The sequence below is a fragment of the Maylandia zebra genome, linkage group LG16, assembly GCF_041146795.1.
Source record: "Maylandia zebra isolate NMK-2024a linkage group LG16, Mzebra_GT3a, whole genome shotgun sequence".
Taxonomy (NCBI): domain Eukaryota; kingdom Metazoa; phylum Chordata; class Actinopteri; order Cichliformes; family Cichlidae; genus Maylandia; species Maylandia zebra.
This window is the reverse complement of record NC_135182.1, coordinates 26845957-26869067: the sequence shown is the minus strand read 5'-3', so window position 1 is coordinate 26869067 and position 23111 is coordinate 26845957. Positions and strand designations below refer to the sequence as shown.

General features: G+C 40.4%; 2 protein-coding genes across 2 annotated transcripts in view; one reads left to right on the top strand and one right to left on the bottom strand.

The window, feature by feature from the left end:
• The window catches only part of asic4a (acid-sensing (proton-gated) ion channel family member 4a), a 97810-nt gene extending 85891 nt beyond the window's left edge, over positions 1-11919 (top strand). Inside the window, exons 6-10 of the mRNA XM_004575460.3 lie at positions 1843-1996; positions 3244-3335; positions 3520-3599; positions 4186-4296; positions 7437-11919. Coding sequence (XP_004575517.1) covers positions 1843-1996; positions 3244-3335; positions 3520-3599; positions 4186-4296; positions 7437-7586 — 587 coding nt within the window. The 3' untranslated portion in view covers positions 7587-11919. The remainder of the gene's footprint in view (positions 1-1842; positions 1997-3243; positions 3336-3519; positions 3600-4185; positions 4297-7436) is intronic.
• Positions 11920-11968: 49 nt separating this feature from the next.
• chpfa (chondroitin polymerizing factor a) lies at positions 11969-22032 on the bottom strand. The gene is made up of 4 exons (XM_004575459.4): positions 21590-22032; positions 17622-18186; positions 15890-16072; positions 11969-15733 (listed from the first exon to the last, which is right to left on the bottom strand). The coding sequence occupies exons 1-4, from the start codon at positions 21877-21879 to the stop codon at positions 14471-14473; spliced, it is 2301 nt and encodes a 766-aa protein (XP_004575516.3). The 5' UTR covers positions 21880-22032; the 3' UTR covers positions 11969-14470.
• Between the last annotated feature and the right edge of the window lie 1079 nt (positions 22033-23111).

The following is a 23111-nucleotide window of genomic DNA, read 5'->3' as shown; positions in this document are numbered from 1 at the left end:
TCAATACTGAAAGGTAAATAAGACTTTAAAGCAACATGTGCTCCCAGTCAGATGATTTCTTGCACCTTTCAGCAAGGATGGTAAACATGACTTTGTGTTGCTTCAATCAAATTTAGAATGAGCTAATATTTCATTTAAAATGGTAAATTTTCTCTTTTTAAACGTCTCAAATGTCTTCTGTGTTCTACTGTGAATAAAATATAGGTTTATGAGATTTTCAAATCATTGTGTTCTGTATTTATTTACATGTTATACAGTGTCCCAACTTTTGGGGTGTTATGTTGTAAAAGCTATGATGCCTTCTGTCTGTCTTCCCACAGACAAGAACAGCTTCTAAATTTCTCTGACTGGTCAGTAAGACTAATAAAGTGCAATGTTATTGCGAGTCTGAGCAGTCTGACACCACGCCTAAAATTCAGAGTGTGACTAAAACAGTGTGTAAACACAATGGCAGAATCATGCTAATATTTTTTTCATCAGATTTAGAAATCCATGCATATGCAGCATCCACATTTAATAATCTCGGCTATTGTGGATTTTTATGCACATGCACGAGCCTCATTTCCACTCCTATCTTTATCCATGGAGGGGATGTGGGCACGCCCTTATTTCCTCATTGTATACAAATTTGCACCTGAAATTATTAGATGTTTGAATTAAGCCGGCAGCTAATAGGGAGCTCACATGTACCAGCGTGAAACTGAGACGCTCACCGGAGGAGAGGAAATGGAAATCTCAGTTCTGGAATCACAAACACACGACCAGGGAAAGGGATAAAAAAAAGGAAGGAAAAAAGCGAGCAAGAACAAATGTATGTAAATTCAGAGTAAAAGGACCCTGGCCGAGGGCGAGAAGCAGGACGAGCACATTTGTAGCTGTTATATATAATAATATCTATAAAATACTAGATACATTTATAATAATAATGAAAAAAAATACATTTGATTTAAAAAAAAAAAAAAAAAAAGAACGCAGATGAAATCTGTGGGTTTTTTATACTACAGTGTGAGATTTTTATGCACATTCTTCCAGTTTACACATCAGCACTTCAATGGATGCCTTTTGTACATGCATCTTTTTTTTACATCCAGCCTCAATAAACCACTATGTACGATCTGGGCTTTTCACAGTGACATCACTGGAATGAATTGTACTAATGGCTTTTTTTCCTCCCACATAGCTGGTAGTTTTCAGTATTTACTTACACAAAAAGGCAAAAAGTTAATTGAATTAACTGTAACTTTGTATCAGTGTTCACAAACCACCAACAAGCTGCAAAATATCATCTTCTTCTTCAGTCGGATGCTCCCTTCTGTCACACCAACTGTCTGCAGCTTCTCTGTTGTCTTCCTCTTTTCCTCCTCCTCTTGCTCCATCTTCAGCATCCTTTGTCCATTATATCCACTATCCCTCCTCTGCACATGCTCAAACCATCTCAGCCTTGCCTCTCTAACAGTGTCAGTTGGGAGAAACATTAGCAAAGAGAAGTTTGCATGGCACGGGATTAATATGATCAAACGATGCTTAGTAGTGGCACAAAGTGTTGCTCTACCCAGTAAAGCATAAAAACAAGCCTATTCATCCATATCAGCCAGTATATACAAGTATATGTTGTACTGCATTAGCACACAAGTGCGCTTAGTCTTACTGAGTGTAACAATTTGACTCTGGCAAAACAAAACTGCACAAATGAATCAAATAGTGATTTATAAAGCAAGAACAAAGCTGTACATAATGATAGTTACCACCTGGTATCTGTGTTGCGGATCTCTTTTCTGAGGTGAAGTGAAACTGACCCAGTCTGTGTCTATTAAACAGCACCACTGCCATTTTGTGTTGCAGCACAGCTACAGAAGAATAGCGGGGACATCTGTCCATGTGAGACGCCCTGTAATCTCACCCGCTACGGTAAAGAGCTCTCCATGGTCAAAATCCCCAGCAAGGGCTCAGCTCGCTATCTCTCCAGGAAATACGACAAGTCGGAGGACTACATCAGGTACGGCAGGGAACCTTCAGCAGGACCTAACACACTTATGAGCAGTGATGTGGTGCTCAGTGCTAGTGCCATAAACAATGACCTCCAGGCTGCAATCACTGACAGACCCACACCCATAAAAATAAACAAAACTCAATTATATTTTGTACAGTATTATAAAACTGCTCGTCGTGCAGTAGTGTGTAGATGTATGAGCATCTTCCTTTTTATTTAATCTGACAATGTGAAATATTTATTGTAGTATAAGATTCTAAGTTTCTGTGTCTGTATGTTAAAGACTAAAGGTGACCTCGGCTGCTTTTTGGTTTTTCTCTCATGTACAGTTATGATTTAAAAGAAAGAAAGAAAGAAAGAAAGAAGACCCTCTGTCAGTTCTTTTACATATCAGGACATAATAAAAATCATCTGGTTCTTAACTGGCCTTAAAATTAGATAAATAACACTCATATGAACAACAACACTTTGGATATCCGGATATTATATTATTATTATTATTATTTTGATAAAATCCTGATGTATAAAATCTTTGAATTGACAAACCTTAAATATATAAATTTTCCAAAAATGTATGTATTGTTACAATTGTTACAGTTTTTTAAACATGGCTAGAGTTTGAAGCAATGACGTCAGTGTATTTGCCTGTAATCACTCACATTCAGACAGTTACTTTGGGGTCTTTATGATGTCAATAAGAGCCAATGTCCATAAAACAGACATCCCAGGCCCTCTGCTCTGCCGGTGAGACCAGCCGCTGTCCCAACCTTTAGTTTTGGAAGGGCAGCCAATCGATCAAATCAAAACACGGAGCTGTGAATAAACATGTTTAGTCTCTGTTCCGCAGTATCTTATATAGATCATTTGCTAATATTTAAATTATAAGTAATTCATTGCAGTTCCTCTCAGTGCCTAATTGTTGGGGATGTGTAGAAAGTAAACATGGCTAAACGAATGCGCGTATGATGCCTCACTACATTTAATATTACCAGCTTTTCTAAATCCGCAGACATCGGGGACGTGGCAGTGACTAAGCATGCCGTCAGCGCACGTTCAGCTCGTCTCAGTTAAACCCTGTAACACCTCATTATCTCGCAAGCACTGGTTAGATCTGTGTAAAGCGCTGAAGGCCTGGCAGTTAACAGTGAGCATAAAGATGACTTGATTTTTTTCTTCTTCTTTTTTTTTAAACTACGTTATATTTCTACCAGTGAATTTCACTGTTCTCTATGGTATTCACACTGTTTTTCCAGAGACAACTTCCTGGTCTTAGATATCTTCTTCGAAGCTCTGAACTATGAAACGATTGAGCAGAAGAAGGCATACGATGTTGCAGGTTTATTGGGTAAGTAATTTCTGCCTCTTTTTTCCTCTATTTTCAGAATATGAAATGCTCTCGCTGGAGCCGAGTGAAAGCTGTTTTTATTGCAGCGCTGCTTAGTTTTCATTATCATTAGCAGAAAATGGGAGCAGATTGGGTATTGTGTCCGCTGGGCCTCTCCTTCACTACTTAAGTCCTTTCTTTTCAGGTGACATTGGTGGACAGATGGGTTTATTCATCGGAGCCAGCATCCTGACAGTCTTAGAAATACTGGATTATATCTATGAGGTACAATGTGCATGCAAGTCCGCACGTATCAGCCAATCACAATATGAAACCAGACCTGCGGTAGCTGCGGTATAATTAGCGATAATTAACAGTTATTGTCCCGCTGGTTTTCAGAAACCAACCAACAGTCACTATTTATAAAACACATTAGTGCTTCATTGTTGCCTCTAATTGTCATCCTTTTTTTTAATTTCCAAATGTAACCACTGAGCATGTCAGTATGTTCTTCTGAGACAAAATCACCTGAAATTTTAAGGAGAGGCCTTGCAGTGCGAATCTTATCACTTATTATGCATGTGAGAAGTTTTATTTGATTCCCAGGCAGGAGAAACTAATATCCGCTCAGGTCGGTGCTGAGGACATGGTACTAACGCTGATCATGAAATGAACTCCTGCCTCATCTGTATCCCCTTTAAGCTTCACACCCAGCTGACTGCCAAACATGTATGAATAAAGCAAAATCAGAGGCAGGGATTGTAATGCAGACGTCATGTCAGATGAACCTTTCACACCGCTGCGTGTCTTGTCTCATTCCTTCATCTGTTCTCTTTCACCCTGCCTGCCGCTGTGGTCTCGGTGAAACCAGGTGATCAAGCACCGGCTACAGCGTCTGCTGAGGCCGCAGAAAGAGGAGAAGAAGAACAAGCAGCAGGCCAGCACTGTTGCAACAGTGGGTCTAGAGGAAATGAAAGCAAAGGTACAGCACATGGTGCAATGTAACAAATGATGCTTACAGTGGTTTCATGCCGAGTGTACAACTTCTCCTGCAGCACTGGAACTGCATTAGAAAACAACAAAAGAGTGCGTAAGGGAGAAGCAAATTAATATTTCCCCCCCCCCAATCCTAAAACAATAAAGAGTGTAATGTTCCTAATTAGTCCTAACCACTGCGCAAAGCACATCCTCCCCCCAGAGTTCATATTAGCTCTTCCACAACTTTATTTGGAAGTTGCTCATTTCTGTGTGAACAATGGGCTTCTTATCCGACTATGACTGTCTTACGTCCACGCTGCATGCCATGACAAACTGTGTCAGACGTTGACTAATATCGTATTTTGTTGTTGAGGTCAGTGGTACAAGCGGTTGTGAAACGGTTATAAATACAAGCAAAAATGCCACCGCATTAAAATCCATTAACAACTTACAGAAAATGAATCAACGCTGGCCTGGTGGAGATATTAGACATCTTACATACAGCTCTGAAAGTACTTTAAATTGGAGCTATTGTGTTTTCCTTTGCTTTTTCTGTAATATTTATACTGTTACAGCAAGAGATGCCGATGTTAATCATGCACCAGTAATCCCTGTGATCCATAACCTTAGGCTTCAGTCGGCTCTTAACACCCAGTTCCTGACAGTTTTTACTCTGTAAAAGGATGATGGGGTATTGTCAGCACCCTGCCAGGCGGACAGGCGGTAGGGCTGCCTGGACTCCCAAGTTTGTGAATGTGATAACTCCAGAACGAGGCAACGTATGATTTTGATACCATACGTGCATCTACTATAAATCTCGGGCGAGTGCAAGTTTCAGTAACTTTGAAATTAAGATCAAGGTCAGAGATAAACTTTTCTGAAAATCAACCAGGATTTTCAAGTTTACACCATAGTAGCACTGGCAACCACCTGTACTTTTTTACCCTACTTTTAGAGCTTTATCACTTCAGTGAGAGGGGATATTCCTAATATGGTCATCTTGGGACACAGCTCTGGCTGTTCAAACCTCATGGTTGCGATGGGCAGCACATAAGAAGAAAGTTGGGTTAAAGAGAAGGTGGCCTTTGAAGAAAGAAGAGGTAAAACAGCTTGTTTCAGGCTGCGGATGATGTGAATGACTGCATCAAGGCCCCAGTATAAAGTATAGCAAAAAAAATTATGGAGGTGGAAATGAGCATAATAAAACCCCCTTAACCTAAAGCTTTCCTTATGTGATGAGAAAGGCTAATCGCAGGACACAGAAAGCAAGTAAGGGTCAAGAAAATTGACCCAAAGCGGGAAGAAGTTCAAGGGCATTTTTGACAACTTGTAGGTTAACATCAGGCAGGTATGCTAGAGTGACTGACATGTGCAGCTAAAACAAAAAGACTAAGAAAAACTAAGAAGAATGAAACAAGAAGGTGGGTAAGCATGGCACCGTACATCAGACACAAGAGAATCTTATGATCTGACTAGCAGCAAGTATTTCCCAGGGATAAGGGGCTTTTCCTTTAAATCAAAATGACTTATACAGGGAGTGCAGAATTATTAGGCAAATGAGTATTTTGTCCACATCATCCTCTTCATGCATGTTGTCTTACTCCAAGCTGTATAGGCTCGAAAGCCTACTACCAATTAAGCATATTAGGTGATGTGCATCTCTGTAATGAGAAGGGGTGTGGTCTAATGACATCAACACCCTATATCAGGTGTGCATAATTATTAGGCAACTTCCTTTCCTTTGGCAAAATGGGTCAAAAGAAGGACTTGACAGGCTCAGAAAAGTCAAAAATAGTGAGATATCTTGCAGAGGGATGCAGCAGTCTCAAAATTGCAAAGCTTCTGAAGCGTGATCATCGAACAATCAAGCGTTTCATTCAAAATAGTCAACAGGGTCGCAAGAAGCGTGTGGAAAAACCAAGGCGCAAAATAACTGCCCATGAACTGAGAAAAGTCAAGCGTGCAGCTGCCAAGATGCCACTTGCCACCAGTTTGGCCATATTTCAGAGCTGCAACATCACTGGAGTGCCCAAAAGCACAAGGTGTGCAATACTCAGAGACATGGCCAAGGTAAGAAAGGCTGAAAGACGACCACCACTGAACAAGACACACAAGCTGAAACGTCAAGACTGGGCCAAGAAATATCTCAAGACTGATTTTTCTAAGGTTTTATGGACTGATGAAATGAGAGTGAGTCTTGATGGGCCAGATGGATGGGCCCGTGGCTGGATTGGTAAAGGGCAGAGAGCTCCAGTCCGACTCAGACGCCAGCAAGGTGGAGGTGGAGTACTGGTTTGGGCTGGTATCATCAAAGATGAGGTTGTGGGGCCTTTTCAGGTTGAGGATGGAGTCAAGCTAAACTCCCAGTCCTACTGCCGGTTTCTGGAAGACACCTTCTTCAAGCAGTGGTACAGGAAGAAGTCTGCATCCTTCAAGAAAAACATGATTTTCATGCAGGACAATGCTCCATCACACGCGTCCAAGTACTCCACAGCGTGGCTGGCAAGAAAGGGTGTAAAAGAAGAAAAACTAATGACATGGCCTCCTTGTTCACCTGATCTGAACCCCATTGAGAACCTGTGGTCCATCATCAAATGTGAGATTTACAAGGAGGGAAAACAGTACACCTCTCTGAACAGTGTCTGGGAGGCTGTGGTTGCTGCTGCACGCAATGTTGATGGTGAACAGATCAAAACACTGACAGAATCCATGGATGGCAGGCTTTTGAGTGTCCTTGCAAAGAAAGGTGGCTATATTGGTCACTGATTTGTTTTTGTTTTGTTTTTGAATGTCAGAAATGTATATTTGTGAATGTGGAGATGTTATATTGGTTTCACTGGTAAAAATAAATAATTGAAATGGATATATATTTGTTTTTTGTTAAGTTGCCTAATAATTATGCACAGTAATAGTCACCTGCACACACAGATATCCCCCTAAAATAGCTAAAACTAAAAACAAACTAAAAACTACTTCCAAAAACATTCAGCTTTGATATTAATGAGTTTTTTGGGTTCATTGAGAACATGGTTGTTGTTCAATAATAAAATTATTCCTCAAAAATACAACTTGCCTAATAATTCTGCACTCCCTGTATTTAATGATAAATATACTTACTGACCCCCTTTGCTTTGTTTTCAACAGGAGCCCAATGACATGCCACGGAGTCACCCAGAGGGGGCCTATGCTAACACGATTCTCCCCAACCACCACGTCCCTCATCCTCACCCCCATCCTCATCCTCACCACCACCATGCCGGACACCATGGGGTGTTTGAGGACTTCGCTTGCTAAAGCCAACCATTGTTTCCTGTCTTGGTGACAACAGAAGATAAGAGCTGTCTGTGTTGAGACCAATAACAGACCCTTGGCATTTCCGTCACTCCTTTGCTGTCACCAGTGAAAAGCTACAGCCAAAGTCAAACACCAAACTTGTGCTGCTAACAAACCACTTGTACGTACAGTATGTAGGCACAAAACGGACACGGCTTTTTCTCCTTTCCTTTTTTTTTTTTTTTGCTCTATCTCTCTCTCTGTCTCTGGATGGGATCCCACTCAACATCGCCCCGCTTCATGTTATGATTCAAGACACTTTGTGATTTCAGGACCAATTTTTTGGTACATGATCACTACAAGGGAACAAGAGGAGGACTGCATGTCACCTTGATCCAGTTTATATTCCAAAAAAAGAAAGAAATAAGAAAAAAAAAGATTTATTTATTCAGCTAGCATCTCAGATTTTTTTTCCGTCTGTATCCTTCCATGTATGTCTCTTGAAACTGTTTCTCTTACTTCGAGGAGAACACAGTGTACCATATCAAGTCATCTACACAATATATTATGTAATTATTTAAAGAGATACTATTATATGTTCTATATTGTATACAAGATGACAATAATTCAGTAAGCATACCTTATTCACCATCCAAAGTATGAAGGGAGCTATTTAGGCTGAAATATATGACCTTGGCTTAGAAGATCTATCAGCATCTTTCCACATGATACACTTTGTCTGGTTTGTGGTTAAGGTGTTAGAGAGTAGCATTGTACCTGTACATAAAGTCCAACGTAAAAATGAGAAAGTTCTAAAGGTTCTGTTTCGATGGTTGTTGTTTATTTTTAGTTAATATATATCTTATGTACTATTAATTTTAGTTATTTATACATTTTAGAGACAATTTTTATAAGAAAATATAGCGATCACGATTGTAGCAATTACTGTACACTTACAATCTGCAGATACGTAGACTGCCAGACATCGATACTTTCGTCCAGGTAACAAGAACGGACTGAATGCATTGTGACTATTATATCCATCATTTCCTTTAAGATGTCTGAGACAACACAAACATGCTTTGCTTACGGATGAGGATCGGGTTATGTTTTCACATATGACATGGTTGCGCTTTAAGTATTCCTCCTATTCGACTCATTTCTGCCCACCATCCACTCTTCATCTTGGTTAGCATCCTTACTTAAAGCTGACATAAGCAATAAGAGAATTTTTTACACATTTTTTTTGCAAACTCATCTCCTTCAGAACTACTGTAAAAGTACAGCAGCTATTTACAGTGGGGACCCAGCGTGTGTGTGTGTTTGTTTATGTGTTTGCATGCGCACTTTAACATTTTGCACACATGACTGAGCACATTAGACTGACACAGCTCAGATGAGCTGATCCATGAAAAAAGGAGGGATTACAATCAAAAAGCTGGAAGAGTATTACTGCGGCGGGAAGGTTTTATCAGCTGAAGCCACCTCTGGAGATGCAGATGTGGCAGCAACGTAAACAGGTACTGTGGCAGAGCCGGATATATTCTTATTGGTTTATGTAAAAAAGGACAGAGGACAACACAAATTTTTAAGAGCACAAGTAAGCAAAGGGAAATATAAACTGATTCACTGATTCACGACTAGTCTCTTTTTTTCCACTGCAGGAACTTACCAGACTTCCCTTAGCCACCTAGAAATGCATATTTGATTTAAGGCTCTTTCTTGCACCATTCTTTTCAAATAAGAAACTGGAACTTACAACAGCATTGTCTATGTTTTATCGTATAACCTAAAGTAGATTATTGTTTATGATAGCAGAGATGGGATGGACAACCTTTGAAGCATTGCCGATATGGATTTTTGTTTCAGGGAACTAGTAGGACCAACTCAACCAGAATGGGGTCCTGTGCTGTCAGCCACATCATAGTCAGACGTTTCATCTGTTTGGCCGTGTGTCTGTGCTTTGTTTTTAATGGTTAAATAGGAGCTCGAGTGTGATTTTGAACAGAAATATCCAGTTCTTTCTTGAAATATTTGTAGTAGTAAGATGGCAGATGCTGCTCACACTTTTTTATCTTGTGACAAAGAAATCTGTGTTTCATTTACTTTAGCAAATCCTAAAGGCTGGAATTTGCTTTTAGTTCATTATAATAAGAGAAGAAAACAACCGGGGGGATTAGATTGTTGTTTTGCTTAAGTTCCTGCAGTAGAGTAGTGGGGGCTGTACATGAGGTTACCCAGTAGCCGGTAAAGACTAGCTGTGAGCTCCTCATTATTTTCTTTTGCAAATTAATTGCATTCTGTTACACCCAAAAGAGAGAATTATTCAGAACTGATACAAGTTTTTGTATGCTTTGCTAGTACAAGCCTCTAAGAAATTTTAGAAAGGTCAGCGTATATGCTAATCCAGATCGGTGACATGGGACTGCATGTTTTATATCACAAGCACCTTTAATCTTGAGTGAGGTTTTTGCAGATGTGTGCTCTCAAGCTGTAGTTTGGACTTACACGTGTCAGAATAGGTATCACGCAATGCGCTGGTGCAGAGTGTGAACCAAATTCGTTCCTACACAGAAGGTGGCAGACACTCCAGTGTCTGAGAAATGCAAGAATACCTTACACGATACAGAATTTCATGTTAACAAATGACAACATCATTTTTCCCGTTAATTTGATAGGTGTATTCTGTTGCCGCAATATTACCATACATCACTTTGGCTCACAGTGAGATTCCAGTCTCCATCTGCCAAATCCCCTCCTCCTTTCAAGTAATCATGGGCTATACATGGCTGTTTAATATTCATAATCATGTGTCACTTTGACATTTTCAAAAGGTTCCCAATCTGAGTCTCTGATGGCATCCTGTACAGGCTATGCATAACAATCTTCTCCTCTGTCATCAATAATTGTAGCTATCCTCAGAGAAGTCACACAGGGGTTGGTGTGTTGAGATGAATACAGGGCTGCTTTATTACTGTAGAGTTTTATTTAAACGGAAAAGCCTAAAGTGGATGTGGAAAGGCTTTTTTAATCCTGAAGACAGTGTGTTTAGGTTCACTGCAAAACACAACTTCAGATAATTCTGCATTCGTCAAAAAACACAGATAACTTTACAGCAGCAGCAGCCTGTGTGAGGTGCCACATGACCACACGGTGGGCGGCAGGTCTGTGCTGTAGCAGACGGGACAACTTCCCTTCTTAACAACATGTAGCTCACATTCCTGGGATTCCTACTCCGAGCTCCCTTTACATAGGGGACCTACCTATGTTTTTAAAAGCTTAAACTACCAATCAGCCTGTATGTGCTTGCTGCATTACCCATAAAAATTAATGTAATCTCACTAGCCACAGATGTTAGGTTTTGAATATCTGCCATTTTCCTGCTCATTTTATTTTATTTTTTTCAGCTGAGGCCTCGGAGAAAAATATAAGTGCAGGGTGATGCAAGGAGCTGTCAGGAATTCAAAAGGAGAAATTTCATCCTATATCTGACAGAAATGGAAATGGACTATCCCTGCAGTGACAAGGAACGCTTACATTTTGTATATAAGTGTGATCTTGTGATTATTTCTTCTGTTAGAACACATTTTATAAATGTTAAATATGGTAAATACAATGAATATTAAAGTTTAGATAAAAACCAGTGCCTCTTAAATCCCATTTCACTGTATGCCGTCTTTTTATTCCCCTACAAACCACACCATTGAATAGCAATTCAGACTCTGGCCATTTTTATTTCCTTTTGAATGACCTTTAAGGTTGCATAAAGACATCTCGAAGGCTAGCTCCTACAAGATGAGAGCAGGATTATTGATAGAGATGGTAAAAAATGTGTTATTCTGCTTGTTAAAAGGTGAATTGTTTGGGTTTTTTTTTTGATGATTTAATTTTTTTAATTTTTTTACTGCTTTCTGGAGGACTTAAAACAACCTTGTCCTCACACGACAGGAGAAAGTCCTGGGATTGAACATAAAATAAAGTACAAAATAATGGCTTACAATTAACTCACAGCTGCTCTGTAGTTATGCGGTTTTACAGCATGCCTCGGGGCAGTACATATAGACCCTTGAAATAACTAAAGCTGTAATTAAGGTTGCGCCGTTTTCCCTGTTTTTACCCAACCCAGACATCAGGAATACCCAAGTTCTAACGTGGGCAGCAATATTGCTGAGAAAATGTTGCTTATTTCTGTGAGATTAAAACAGTCTTCTTCGTATTAGAAATGTGATTTCTACACGTTCAATCCTCTGCTTGTAGCGACCAGTAGCCATTACTGGTCTGGGACCTGCGCTGCTGACAGCAAACGCATTCTTCTGCTGACACCTAAAGGACAAAAAGGATTCTGTTCCTGCATTGCCAACCATGTTATATCACAGCAATCCAGACAACAAAAGGACAAAATGTCATATTTAAACATCCTTTATTTAAAAAAAACAAAAACAAATAAAATTACAATTCACAGCTTATTGGTAATTACAGCACACATTTGGATGTGATGAACTTTAAATTGAAAAGTATTGCTTTGGTTTTACAAGTACCCACGTGCACTGAACACTAAACCAACAGGTTCAATCAGCAATGGAAAATTTTAAAGAAAAAAAATGTTTTATTTTAAATAATTTGCTTGATCCAAAGTGAATTTTGTTTCTGTTTGAAAGCAAAAGGACAAAGCAGATACTTGATTCCGTCACAAAATAATACAATAGAAACTGGAGTGTAAATAAAGCTTAAAAAAAAAAAAGTTTAAAAATAGAGTGTCTATAAAATATTTATAGATGCACAGAAAATGTCATGGAAGCCTCTGTTAGCGCTGAAGTGTTTAGAAGATGCATAATTTAGGAGATATGACAGATTGAATAAATTATGGACAAAATACTTAAGAGACTGCGCTCGGCGATGACGGATGTGATAATTAATCTGCCCGCTCCTTTAATTCGCGTCTGCAGAAGGCAAAGACGACGCAGATCACCACAATAACTTCATATTGTAATCTCAGCACTTTCAGCAATCTTTCACAGATTATATTTTCAATTATGCACATTATTAGCATCGTACTCTTCAAAGGATTGAGACAAACATTCATACAAGCTGGTGCACCGTAATGGTAAAAAGAAAGACTCATCTTGAAAAAAGACGCGTCAAGGAAAAATAAAATGTTCACATGGCAGACAATACAGAAAACACCTTTCAGGACCACCAAAGTGGATGTAGTGTTTCCAACATATACATCAAATCCAATTACAGTTAAATAACAGGACTTGCCTTGATTTTATGTATTTCCAAGTAAACCGGATGATGAAAAGTGTCTAGTGTCAGAGAAAATACATTAAAAGGTCTTGTCATAAGAAATTACAGTGTATTTACTTCGTATCAAACAGAAAGAATGAGTCACGTACAGTATTTTTGATATACACACTGCTTTCGAATGAAAAGTCCTCCATCAGACATATTCAGCTGTGTTATCTGTAATATTGCACATTATAATATACTCAATGACATTATGGTGTCCAGTACCGCTACCTCCACCAGAAAAGACCCCCATTGGGCAGCGTTACAACTGGGAGAAAGCAGCCATTTGTGTAACTGAGCACACCGCATGGGAGGACAATGATGCCAACCAGTGACTTACAATATCTTAACAACACAGTTGAAATTCTTTAAAAAAAGCAAAACAAAAACAGTTTCTTTTGGAGTTCTCAGACTGCCTACACCTGGTGAAATGTCTTCATACATTCTTTATTTCAGCTGTTACTAAACTAATTCAATTCTAATTTAAAAAGTACCGTACATTTCAAAAGGGACTCTTGAAAAATCTGAGCAATCGCTACAAGCATTTAATAATGAGCCCTCGCCCTCATCTACTGCCTCATGCAAGCAAGTTTTCTTGGAAAACTTACAAGTAGACAACCTCTGAATAACTTAAAAACACAATGCTGGCCTACATAAAAATAAAGGTTTGTATCTATTATATAAAAGTTCCAGCAGCAATTTCTCAGAAGCTCCATTCCCTGCTTTGAGGCACATGTGCAGCCTGTGGATAGCTGGTGGTCTGACATTTCTGCGATAACCACCGCTGTATCAGGCTTCATGCACAGTGAAAGGTAACACCTCCCATTTATCCAAAGCGTTATTGATTTTATTCATAAATCTAAAAAAATATATAGATGTACAATACCTCGTGGAGTCATTTTTGTCAAGGCACATATGCAAATATGCACTTTTGATATTTACTGATTTGAGTATTTACCAAAGTGCAACACTTCAGTGCCCCCTTGTGAAGGGACACATAGGTTACCAGTAAAAAAAAAAAAAAAAAAAAAAAAAATAGACAGCTCCGCTTTAAAATACCTTTGATATCGACATTAAATTAAAGGACATTCCCACTGAAAAAGCAACAACATACTAAAAGTTTTTGCAACTTGTTTTGGTTCGTTTAGTTGAGCAGCTGCAGCCAGTACATCAGCTCAATCATGCCTGTTGTATTCAAAATAGTCAAAAGCACAAGCATTACATCCAAGTGTTGCGAACCAAAATCAAGGTTATAAATCCCACTGAATGCATTGGACGTCTGAATCATAACAATCAAGTCAATACTGCAAAGTTTCTGCCCTCTAGTGGTCAAAGCCTGCTTGACGCAATCATTAAAACTATGTGAAAAGGTTTTATTGGGAGTGTACTGCACTTATATATATCCAAACTGCCCTTAATGCACACAGGAAGACAGAGACAATCACTTGTGTTACCTGACTTGGTGACTAAAAGTCACCTACACCCCTAAGCAGGAGTTGTACTTGGTAAAAAGTTTAAGCGATGGGTGGTGGCACAACGGTTGCCCTCTTCACCCTAAATTCAAGCCTCGAGACTTTTTTAGCGAACGTGCAGGAGCACAGGTTTCACTGCTATTTTTAAGTGCTGTTTCCGTGCTCTTGCTCAAAAAGCAGCATGGCAAGTTGGGAGCGAGAACCGATGCTCTCCAAGTTGCTCTGAACACATCTGTGATAGATGTCCTCACTGAGTCTTGGGTTGCAGACTTCATAAAGGTATTGCTGGCGTAACGCTGGCTCTATTGCCCTGAATACGTGCAGACCTGAATACTTTACAAACATTTCGTAGATATCCATGTTCTCTAGAATCTCCTCGTTTTCTTGGACGTCCGCCACCATCCGACTGCGCGTCGTCATGTAGTCCGAGTTGTAGAAGCACGTTTCATCAAACGACCTGCGGTCAAAAAGGCCCGCGTCCTTGACCAGATCAAGTGTGTCTGGATGTGGCTGGTTGTGATAAGCCACGTCGGGGTTGTACTCCTGAAAATGAATGGGGAAGAATACTTGCCAATTGTTAATGGCATTCATGCGACAGCGATTCAGAAACTCCGAATTGATGTTCGTGTTGACTTCAGCCAGGAAGAAGAGCGTGTCGACGGGGTGCTTCTTTGAGATGATGTCCATGAATTTGATCTGGGATGGCGTTTCCGTCTTAACACTGATCCACGGGATTTTAACTGCAGGGTATTTGCGTTCATAAACGGTTATCTGAGACTTCACACTGGCAAATATATCATTCTGGCTAACTTGTTGGGCCTCCACTGGGTCATAAATAAACAAGAAGGTTAGGATTGCATTTTCGCTGGTCTCAAAGGCATTCGAGGCAAAGACTTCAAGAAAGTGATCGACGTAGCTCCGGTCCTGCAGAGTAAGCGGTATAATAATGTGGACCCTTGTAGCTTCAGTGACATATGGCATGGGAATGATCTCTATCTGGCTCAAAGGTCGCACCAGATGAACCCTCTTTGTGATGGAGCGGCTGTGACCTTTCTGATTAACAGCCTCCAGCTGAAGGTCTAAGGTGTACTCCATCCCCCTAATGGGGTCAAAGCGTCTGTAGCCATTAATCAGTTGCTGCTTCTTTAAGTGTATAATGGGCATGTACTTCTTGTTCAGCTCTCCTATGGCGGTGTCAATGACATCCGCCACGTCCATGCGGTCAATGCCGCGCAACTCGCACTTGGGTGAGCCATCAATGCACGAATAAATCTCCTCCTCTGTGAAGTATTCCCATTTCAGAACTTCAAACCGAGACTTTGGTTCAAAAGGAGGATTGATCCCCACTGGCCACTGGGCGCTTCGATTCCCCTCAAAAGCAACAACACTCACATTCTTTATTTCTGCCTGTGGAAACACAATAAGTGTTAAAATAGACACATTTAACCCAGCTCGTACTACACTGAAATTGTGGTATTTTTGTGCCAACAATGGAGGCGAGCAGGCAGGTTTTTATTTGTGACTGATCCATGGGTGATTTGCGACACTTGAAAATCAGCTTACCTGCAGCTTAGCAATCTCATCATAAGTCTTCTGGAGTTCAATCTCAGTGAAGAATCTGTGCAGGCGGTACATCTGCTCCGGGTCAGACACTGGATGGACGGTCAGGGCTTTCTTAAACTCTTCACTCTGTTCTTTGCTTGGATCAGAGTTTTTTGCCAACTCATAATGGTGGTAGTGAAGTCCCTGAAAGGAATCACACAGGTCCTTTCATGAGGTGCGACGACACAAACACGCCTATTGTTATTCCAAGCTGTCAGCTGTTATGCAGCGCTGCTTTCATTCAAACAAACATTACATGCCATCCAGGCAGCATCTTGTGCTCGTCTCTGCTGCAAGGCTGACCATAATTGCACAGTGAACTGTAGACAGATTCTTTTTTTTTTTTCGTTTAAATAAAACAAGACGGTTTATAACTGGAGATTTTTACAGTTAGACTTTTGGTCATTTTTAGGGATGTGTTTATTTTGGGCACTCTTAACGGTGTCTCTCACTTTAGTAACAGGCTTGAAGGAGGAGAAAAAAAAAAAGGAGGAAACTAACAGAAGTGACTGACACAGGCGGCAGAATCCCACTTACAGACATGGTCACTTAAGCTGAAAACAAAGTAACCACCTAAGGAGCTTGAGTGATTAAAAAAAGTGAACCCAATCTGATCAAGCTATTAAAAGAACAAAGAACAGAGACAATGCTTAACTGAGCAGTGAAGCAATTCTGTTGGAAATGTTTGCCAACTTACACCCTGTAGCTGAAGACTTAGTGAAGCCTAATTGTCACCAGTGTTCTCTTTCTTAGCAGAAAAAAAAATGCCTGGGTCTGTGTTCAAGCTATTTTCTTTAGCCATTTGAGGCCTTTTAGCTTGCCTCTGTTTCTCCCCTTATCTTGGGGGTGTGGGAGTGTGAGGGGACTCTGGTGGAGCTATTCTGGCTCAGGGCACTTAAGATAGCCAAGTTATTCACTCTCAGCTATGGTACAAGATGGTTTCCTGCTTTGGGGGAAGGCCAAGTAAGGGTAAATAGAAGCTAAAAAGATTTTTACATGTATGGAAAATAATACAAACAAAACCAAAACTTTAGTATGGGTGAAGCAGACTTCCTGAATGACACAACCAATCGCCTAAAGGGTGGTCAGACAGAGCTTGTTTGACCTTAAATGTTAATGACATTACAGGCGCAGAGCATGTTGACCCACAGGGGATTTTCACGCCATTGAATCTAAGCTGAACTGTGAGCTGTGCTTTCTTTGCCTGTTTGCTTATTCCACAGTGCTGCTGGAGATGCAAAAAATGCAAGGCTAAAGGGTATTAGCAAACCACTCTGTAACACAAATACCATCTCTGTACTTGCATGGTAATTACAGTTTTATATAGCTAGCTGTCCATCAGCTTTAAGTGCTTTCCCAGAGGCAAAGCATGATTTGTACTGTGAGGGCTAAACTAAAAAAAACTAAAAAGTTTTTTAAAATAACTGCTATGACCTATCACATGGCTGTTCTGAATGAAAGACTTTGTGCAAGTCTTCTTTATGGTTTGATACACAAATAAATGCACTATTAAAAAGGTGTTTGGTCTTTCAAAGACTGTATAAAAGTTTCTGTGTCCCAAACGTAGATTTAAGTGCTTTAAACCTGCATTACTTCGGAAAGCCAGCAGACAGCGACTTTTCTGGCTGTCAGTATGTCCTATTGCATAGAGGTCTATAGGGTCATAGGATTCTAAATCCACTTCTCAACCTACCTCATATTCGCCAACGCAGTTTATGCTGGTGTAATCAATGATGCATCGTCCAAGCCACTCATCAGGCCGGGCGCTCAGGATGTCGTTCCTACAATTTTCCAGGAAGGGCTGGAGTCGTAGCAGCAAGCTACGTGACAGCAGGTACCCAAACCCTCCATAGCAGTACCTCCCTTCCATTGCCCCACCTATGAACTCCTCAGGCCTGCCCATGTAAAGTTCTCGATCCATACTCAAGTGCTCCACCAGTGCTTTGATCCGGTCGGCTTCAGTGTAGGCGTCATCTTGGACAAAGTAGAACCAGTCGTATTCATTGATGTAATGGTCGAAAATGTATTTGATGGTCTGGAACATGTTCCATATCAGCCTCTCGTCTCCATGAGAAACCACAAACATGCCGTGAGGGATTTTGCGGCTGCGCGAACCAGTAAAGAAGATCACAGCGTCCAGATGATGGCTGATGGTTCGATTCACAGCTACACCTAAGGTGTTAATGGTGTTTTTGGAGGTCATGACCCCGACGAACAGACGCTCCCGCATCCCCAACTCCGTGCTGATGTACTTGGCCCTGAAAGAGATGTCAAACGGTGACTGAGTCGATGCTGCTTTGAATGAAAACTGCCAACAAAAGAACTAATGATCTAAATAGATCTTATATCATAATATATTATTTCGCATATGTAAAGTACTGTGTAATGACTCTTTGGGAATCACCTTGTTGTTCTTTTTAAATAAATTTAACTAAACAAATTTGGTGTCTAAAGATATAATTTAAAATTGGTTATGCGCCAAGTTGTCTGTTATGTGCAGGCACAAGACTGGTTTTGGTGTCTTTTATTCTTGAATGAATGAATGAATGAATGAATGAATGAATGCCATAGGTCAGTGTCAAGTGGCTTAACAAACAAAAATAACATTGCTCTGAAAAATGCTCAAGTACGAAGATCAGATTAACTGCTCGTTAATTCACATTCAATGTTCAAATGAAACATTTAAAAGACCTTCAGAACGCCTTGAGAACTATTGCTCAAAATCAGTTAAAAAAAATGTCAAGAATGTCAGACTCCTTTGAAGTAAAGCAAACTATTGAGGTGTGGCTCAAAAACTGTTGTAGAGTCTTGTAATTTATTGTTCAGCTCATTAAACATCTAGAAATTATTAAATCATTAGAGAAAACAAGGACTAAACAGACATGATGTAGTGACCTATAGTGGTGGATTGTAAGTCTCAAAAGAGAATCACACTGGACTGCCTGATGACTTTACAGCATTTCTGACTAATTTTTTTTTTCCTTCCCCTTTCAAATCTGCAAGAAGATCCTCTAAACATCAGTGTCCAGTCAGGCTTTCGCAATATTTCCATCTTAACAGAAAACACCAAAACAGAGTTTGTTGATTAGATGATTTAAATATCTTGACACACAAGTAACAACTAATGTTCTTCGGAAAAGTAAACATGTAAGAACTTGCATTGTGTTTCATCATTTACCACAACGCCAAACTGATTTTCATTTCCTTGTTATGCTCCACATAGCATTAATAATGGCCTGTTGTTAGAGCTGCAACTGTTGGTCAATAGATCACTCAAGACAGTGGAACAAATTTTAAACAACATTTTTCCCCCAAGAGAATTTGCAGCTGTTCTCTTCACATGTGTGGTCCCACATTAAATATTTGCATTTTGAACTCTCGGTTGGACAAAGAGTATATGTGAGAACATCTACATGAGCTCTGGATATCGGTGACCTGGGCCTGTACCGTGAAGCGAGTTCAAAATCCCCAGGGTATCTTTCTGTTATCTGGACTAATTTAACATAACACTGGTGATTGAGATAAGCAGTCACACAAAGCTGGTTATCAACTCACTAAGTTAACCCAGAGTTTCCTAATCTAGATATCAGCGTGTTCACATGAAAAAGGGGTTTTTGGCAACATCTGACCTGTCACACTGATTATTTTACTGGAAGCTGATTTCGCAAAGAAAGAGTAAACTATGATATTAGGAAAATATGAATAGCTTACACAGATATAACGGAATGAACAGCTGCTGCAGTGTGAGAGGAAAAGGACCGTGCAGTAGTTTAGTGTTATAAGTGATACATGATTTCATTAAATGTTTTGGTCCGTGAGACTGGAAGAGACCTACTATATTAACAAAGTTAAGCCTGTTTAAAGACAGAAAGAAAAGCTTGCAACAATACAAGTTGTGTGAGTTAACAGACTATATCATTAAGGATGAGGTATAAACGAGTATTCCATTAAATGAATGTTTAAATTTGCATAGGACAGTTTTGGTTTTTATTCTTTCAGCTCCAGCTTGATGATGGATAACAGTAAAGAATTGATACAAAGAACTGATTTAAAATGTAGGTTTTGTCTAAATGCAATTGATAGAGAGCGCACAAGTACAAACAGGTTTCCCGATTTTGGTATTCATGTTTGCAGAACAACAAAACTGTTGTAAAATCGTTTGCACCCAACAGAGAAAACATGGCAAGGACAACTGAACCTAGAAGTTTTCTTACTGACTCTTCGGGAAAACAAAGTCAAACTGGAGCCATTAAAAACAAACTTTATAACTTTATACCCTCCTGTTATCAAGGTTAGATATCTTCCAAGAAGGCTGGCGCTATTTTCAGAAAACCTGATTGGTCAGGAGGTGGCGACTTTGTACTTGCTGATCTTTAATGTGCAAGGTTCACAGCTTAAGTTACCATAGCAATGAACCTTGGTAAAAAGTGAACCACCTTAATAGTACAGACCAACCTGGGTTAACACCAAAGTTACCTTGATAAGTCAAAATCCTGCTTGGTAGTACAGTCCTCAGGAGTCTCACACCCTACTCTACATTATAAGACAGTGGTTCACATCTTAATTGGCTCAAGTTTACAAAAGTTAGGATGCAACTGAAAACTGAGGATTACCAGACGGAACAGAGTCTGTAATAACAATGGCTATAAAAGACAGTATCAACCTGATCTGGGAAAGCCTACTTCCTTTAGCCCCACATTTAGCTTCATTGGGATTAGGGTTAGGCATAATTCATAAGAACAATTATAAGATGCACCACCCTTTACTGAACAAACCAACGTTTGGCATAAGCTGCCTCTGAAACCTCGGCAATTGCACGTTTTCATCTGTAGCCTCAGCAGAACTTCTTTACGAGGAAAGACCCTTTCTTGGAATTGAACTGAAATTCAGCCACTGTGGGTGCAGAGGCCAGCACTTAAATAAGGTCTTTACTCAGAGAGGGGAAAAAAATGCAAGTTTGGAGGCATACTGTAGCACAGAAAAAAAACTAGCTCTACTCTGGCCAGGGTTACACTGGAAAACAGCAGAGGAAGTGGTGCAGACTTCACGTTGTTAGAAGGAAACAGGCTCTGAATCAGCTGTGGCTACCACTGGCTGTCTTATTAGCTTCAATGATGAGGATACTCAATTATAATTGTATAGCTACATGAGAATTAGTGACTGAATGTGTAAAAAAAAAAAAAAAAGTCTTTGAATGCAATTTTCTCAGCTCCCTCACTAATTAACACTCTTTGCAAACTCCTGTAATCACATTTCTCCATTGAAGTAACTGTTAAACCTGCAATTTCAGCAGCTTTTCTGCCTCTTAATCATGTTTGGTGCGCATCTACAGATGTGCACGTCTCTTGTGAGGCATCTTGTCCTCACTTTACTTGAGCCTGTAAACTTGCGCCAACCAAACCTAGATCTTTGTCTCCACTTATGGGACACAGGAACAATGGTGTGCACAGAAAGTAGGACACCTGGCCACGTTACCAGCGCAGGCGTTATGATGTGAAGTCACACAATGAGTGATTTCAACATCATCATAATCATGACCATCAGAGACCAGTCATCATTAGAGGGGATGATCTACACAGCGGCCTGCTGTGCTGTAGTGTATAGCAACGTGCTGTCAGGCTGTGCTCTCCCAGTCAAAGTGAACCAACAAACACAAGTTACCTGAAAACTTTCTTTGGGGCGCTCGGCTGGATCTGTTTGTACGGGACTATTCTTGGTTGAAAATCCTCTTCGGACGTCACATCGTTGACAGCAGAAATAGAGTTGGGCTTTCGGGCTCCTTTGAGCAGTCCATCCTTACCTAAAGACACAGCCTCCCCTTCCTTACTGTCCGGAGAACACGCGTCTTCCGACCAGCTCACGCTCAGTAAACTCAGCGTGAAGCCTAAAGAAATACCGATCACCACCGGGCCGAGCGACCGCAGCACAGAAATTAACAACGAAAATCTCATCTTGAGCGTCGGATCTCTCTGTCCGGCAGTCCCGCTTCGGTCGCTTTCAAGGCGTCCAAACAGGCCTCTGGACTGGGACAGCTCGACTCTTCATCGAAGTGGAGCATCCAGAGACAACTTGAGGAAAAGATGCAGCTTCTTCCTTTAATTTTACGCAGGACTCTTACGTGTCAGTCTAGCTCATGCTTGGCTCCGCCCCCTCCTGCTTGGCGTGTCACAGGCGGGACTACTTGCACATTTATGTGTGTGTGTGCGTGCTGAGCGGGGCGGAGGGATATTGGCCAATCGTATTTATCGATTCGTGTTTTGGGACACGGATTTACCCCGCTTGTTTTAGTGTCTCTGAACACAATTTTAATCTCCGTGCCCATGAGCGCCTAATAGATATTTTCCACTTCAAAATAATGACACCCACTCCTGATATCCGATTACGAGTTCGCCTTGGGAAGGTGGGAACGACGCCTCCTCCTTAGCTACATGTTAAACACCAAAGAAACTAAATTAAATTAAAGTTTAGGATTAAAGCTATTTTTATTTTTAAGAACTGGGTATCCTTTTAGTGGTTGCCAGGGTGACCCTTCTCCAGGTAAAGACTCTAGATAACCTGCTACAGGGGCTGCAGACAGGAAACATGCTGAAATAGGGCCATTTGTGTTCAGGTGCACGTACAGATTTTCTTTGGGGGGGCTAGATCACCTTTCATGGCCTTGGACATCCAGCATGACACGATGAGTTACGACTGACGACAGGTATAAGACGCAGGTGAGGGAGAGCTGAAACACAGCCAGGGTCCTGTCTACCTGGACCAGGTGATGGCCTCTTTTCACAAGCTCAAATTAAAGAACTTCAGCAGCTGCTGTCATCGTTTCACTGCCCCCCTCCCTTCCCTTCCTTTTTCAAATTCAGCTTACACCGAAGTAACAAACAGGTAACCTTAATAGCTGAAATTAAGGGCATAAGAATGAGAAAACAATGATTGTTTTTATTTTATTCAATCTAATTAATGATTAGATATTATTACAATAAAGAACAGTTAACCTTGCTGTGTTAATAGATAACAGTTTTGCAGTTTTCTGACCTTTTTACTTTTACAGCATACCTTTGCTAATTCATATAGTGTTCCAATTTTCTGAAATAAATTGAAACTGCCGTAAGTATTTGTGGCACAAATCCTGGAAAGATTCCTCTGAGATTTTGGTGCATATTGACACGATAACATCAGCTGCACGATG

What these genes read in the sequence shown, in the direction of transcription:
- chpfa (XM_004575459.4), bottom strand. Translation starts at nt 21,879, where the DNA reads ATGAGATTTTCGTTGTTAATTTCTGTGCTGCGGTCGCTCGGCCCGGTG. An exon ending in GCCCCAAAGAAAGTTTTCAG is followed by an intron (nt 18,187 to 21,589) that starts GTAACTTGTGTT and finishes CATCTCTTTCAG; the next exon opens with GGCCAAGTACATCAGCACGG. An exon ending in ACTGCGTTGGCGAATATGAG is followed by an intron (nt 16,073 to 17,621) that starts GTAGGTTGAGAA and finishes GATTCCTTTCAG; the next exon opens with GGACTTCACTACCACCATTA.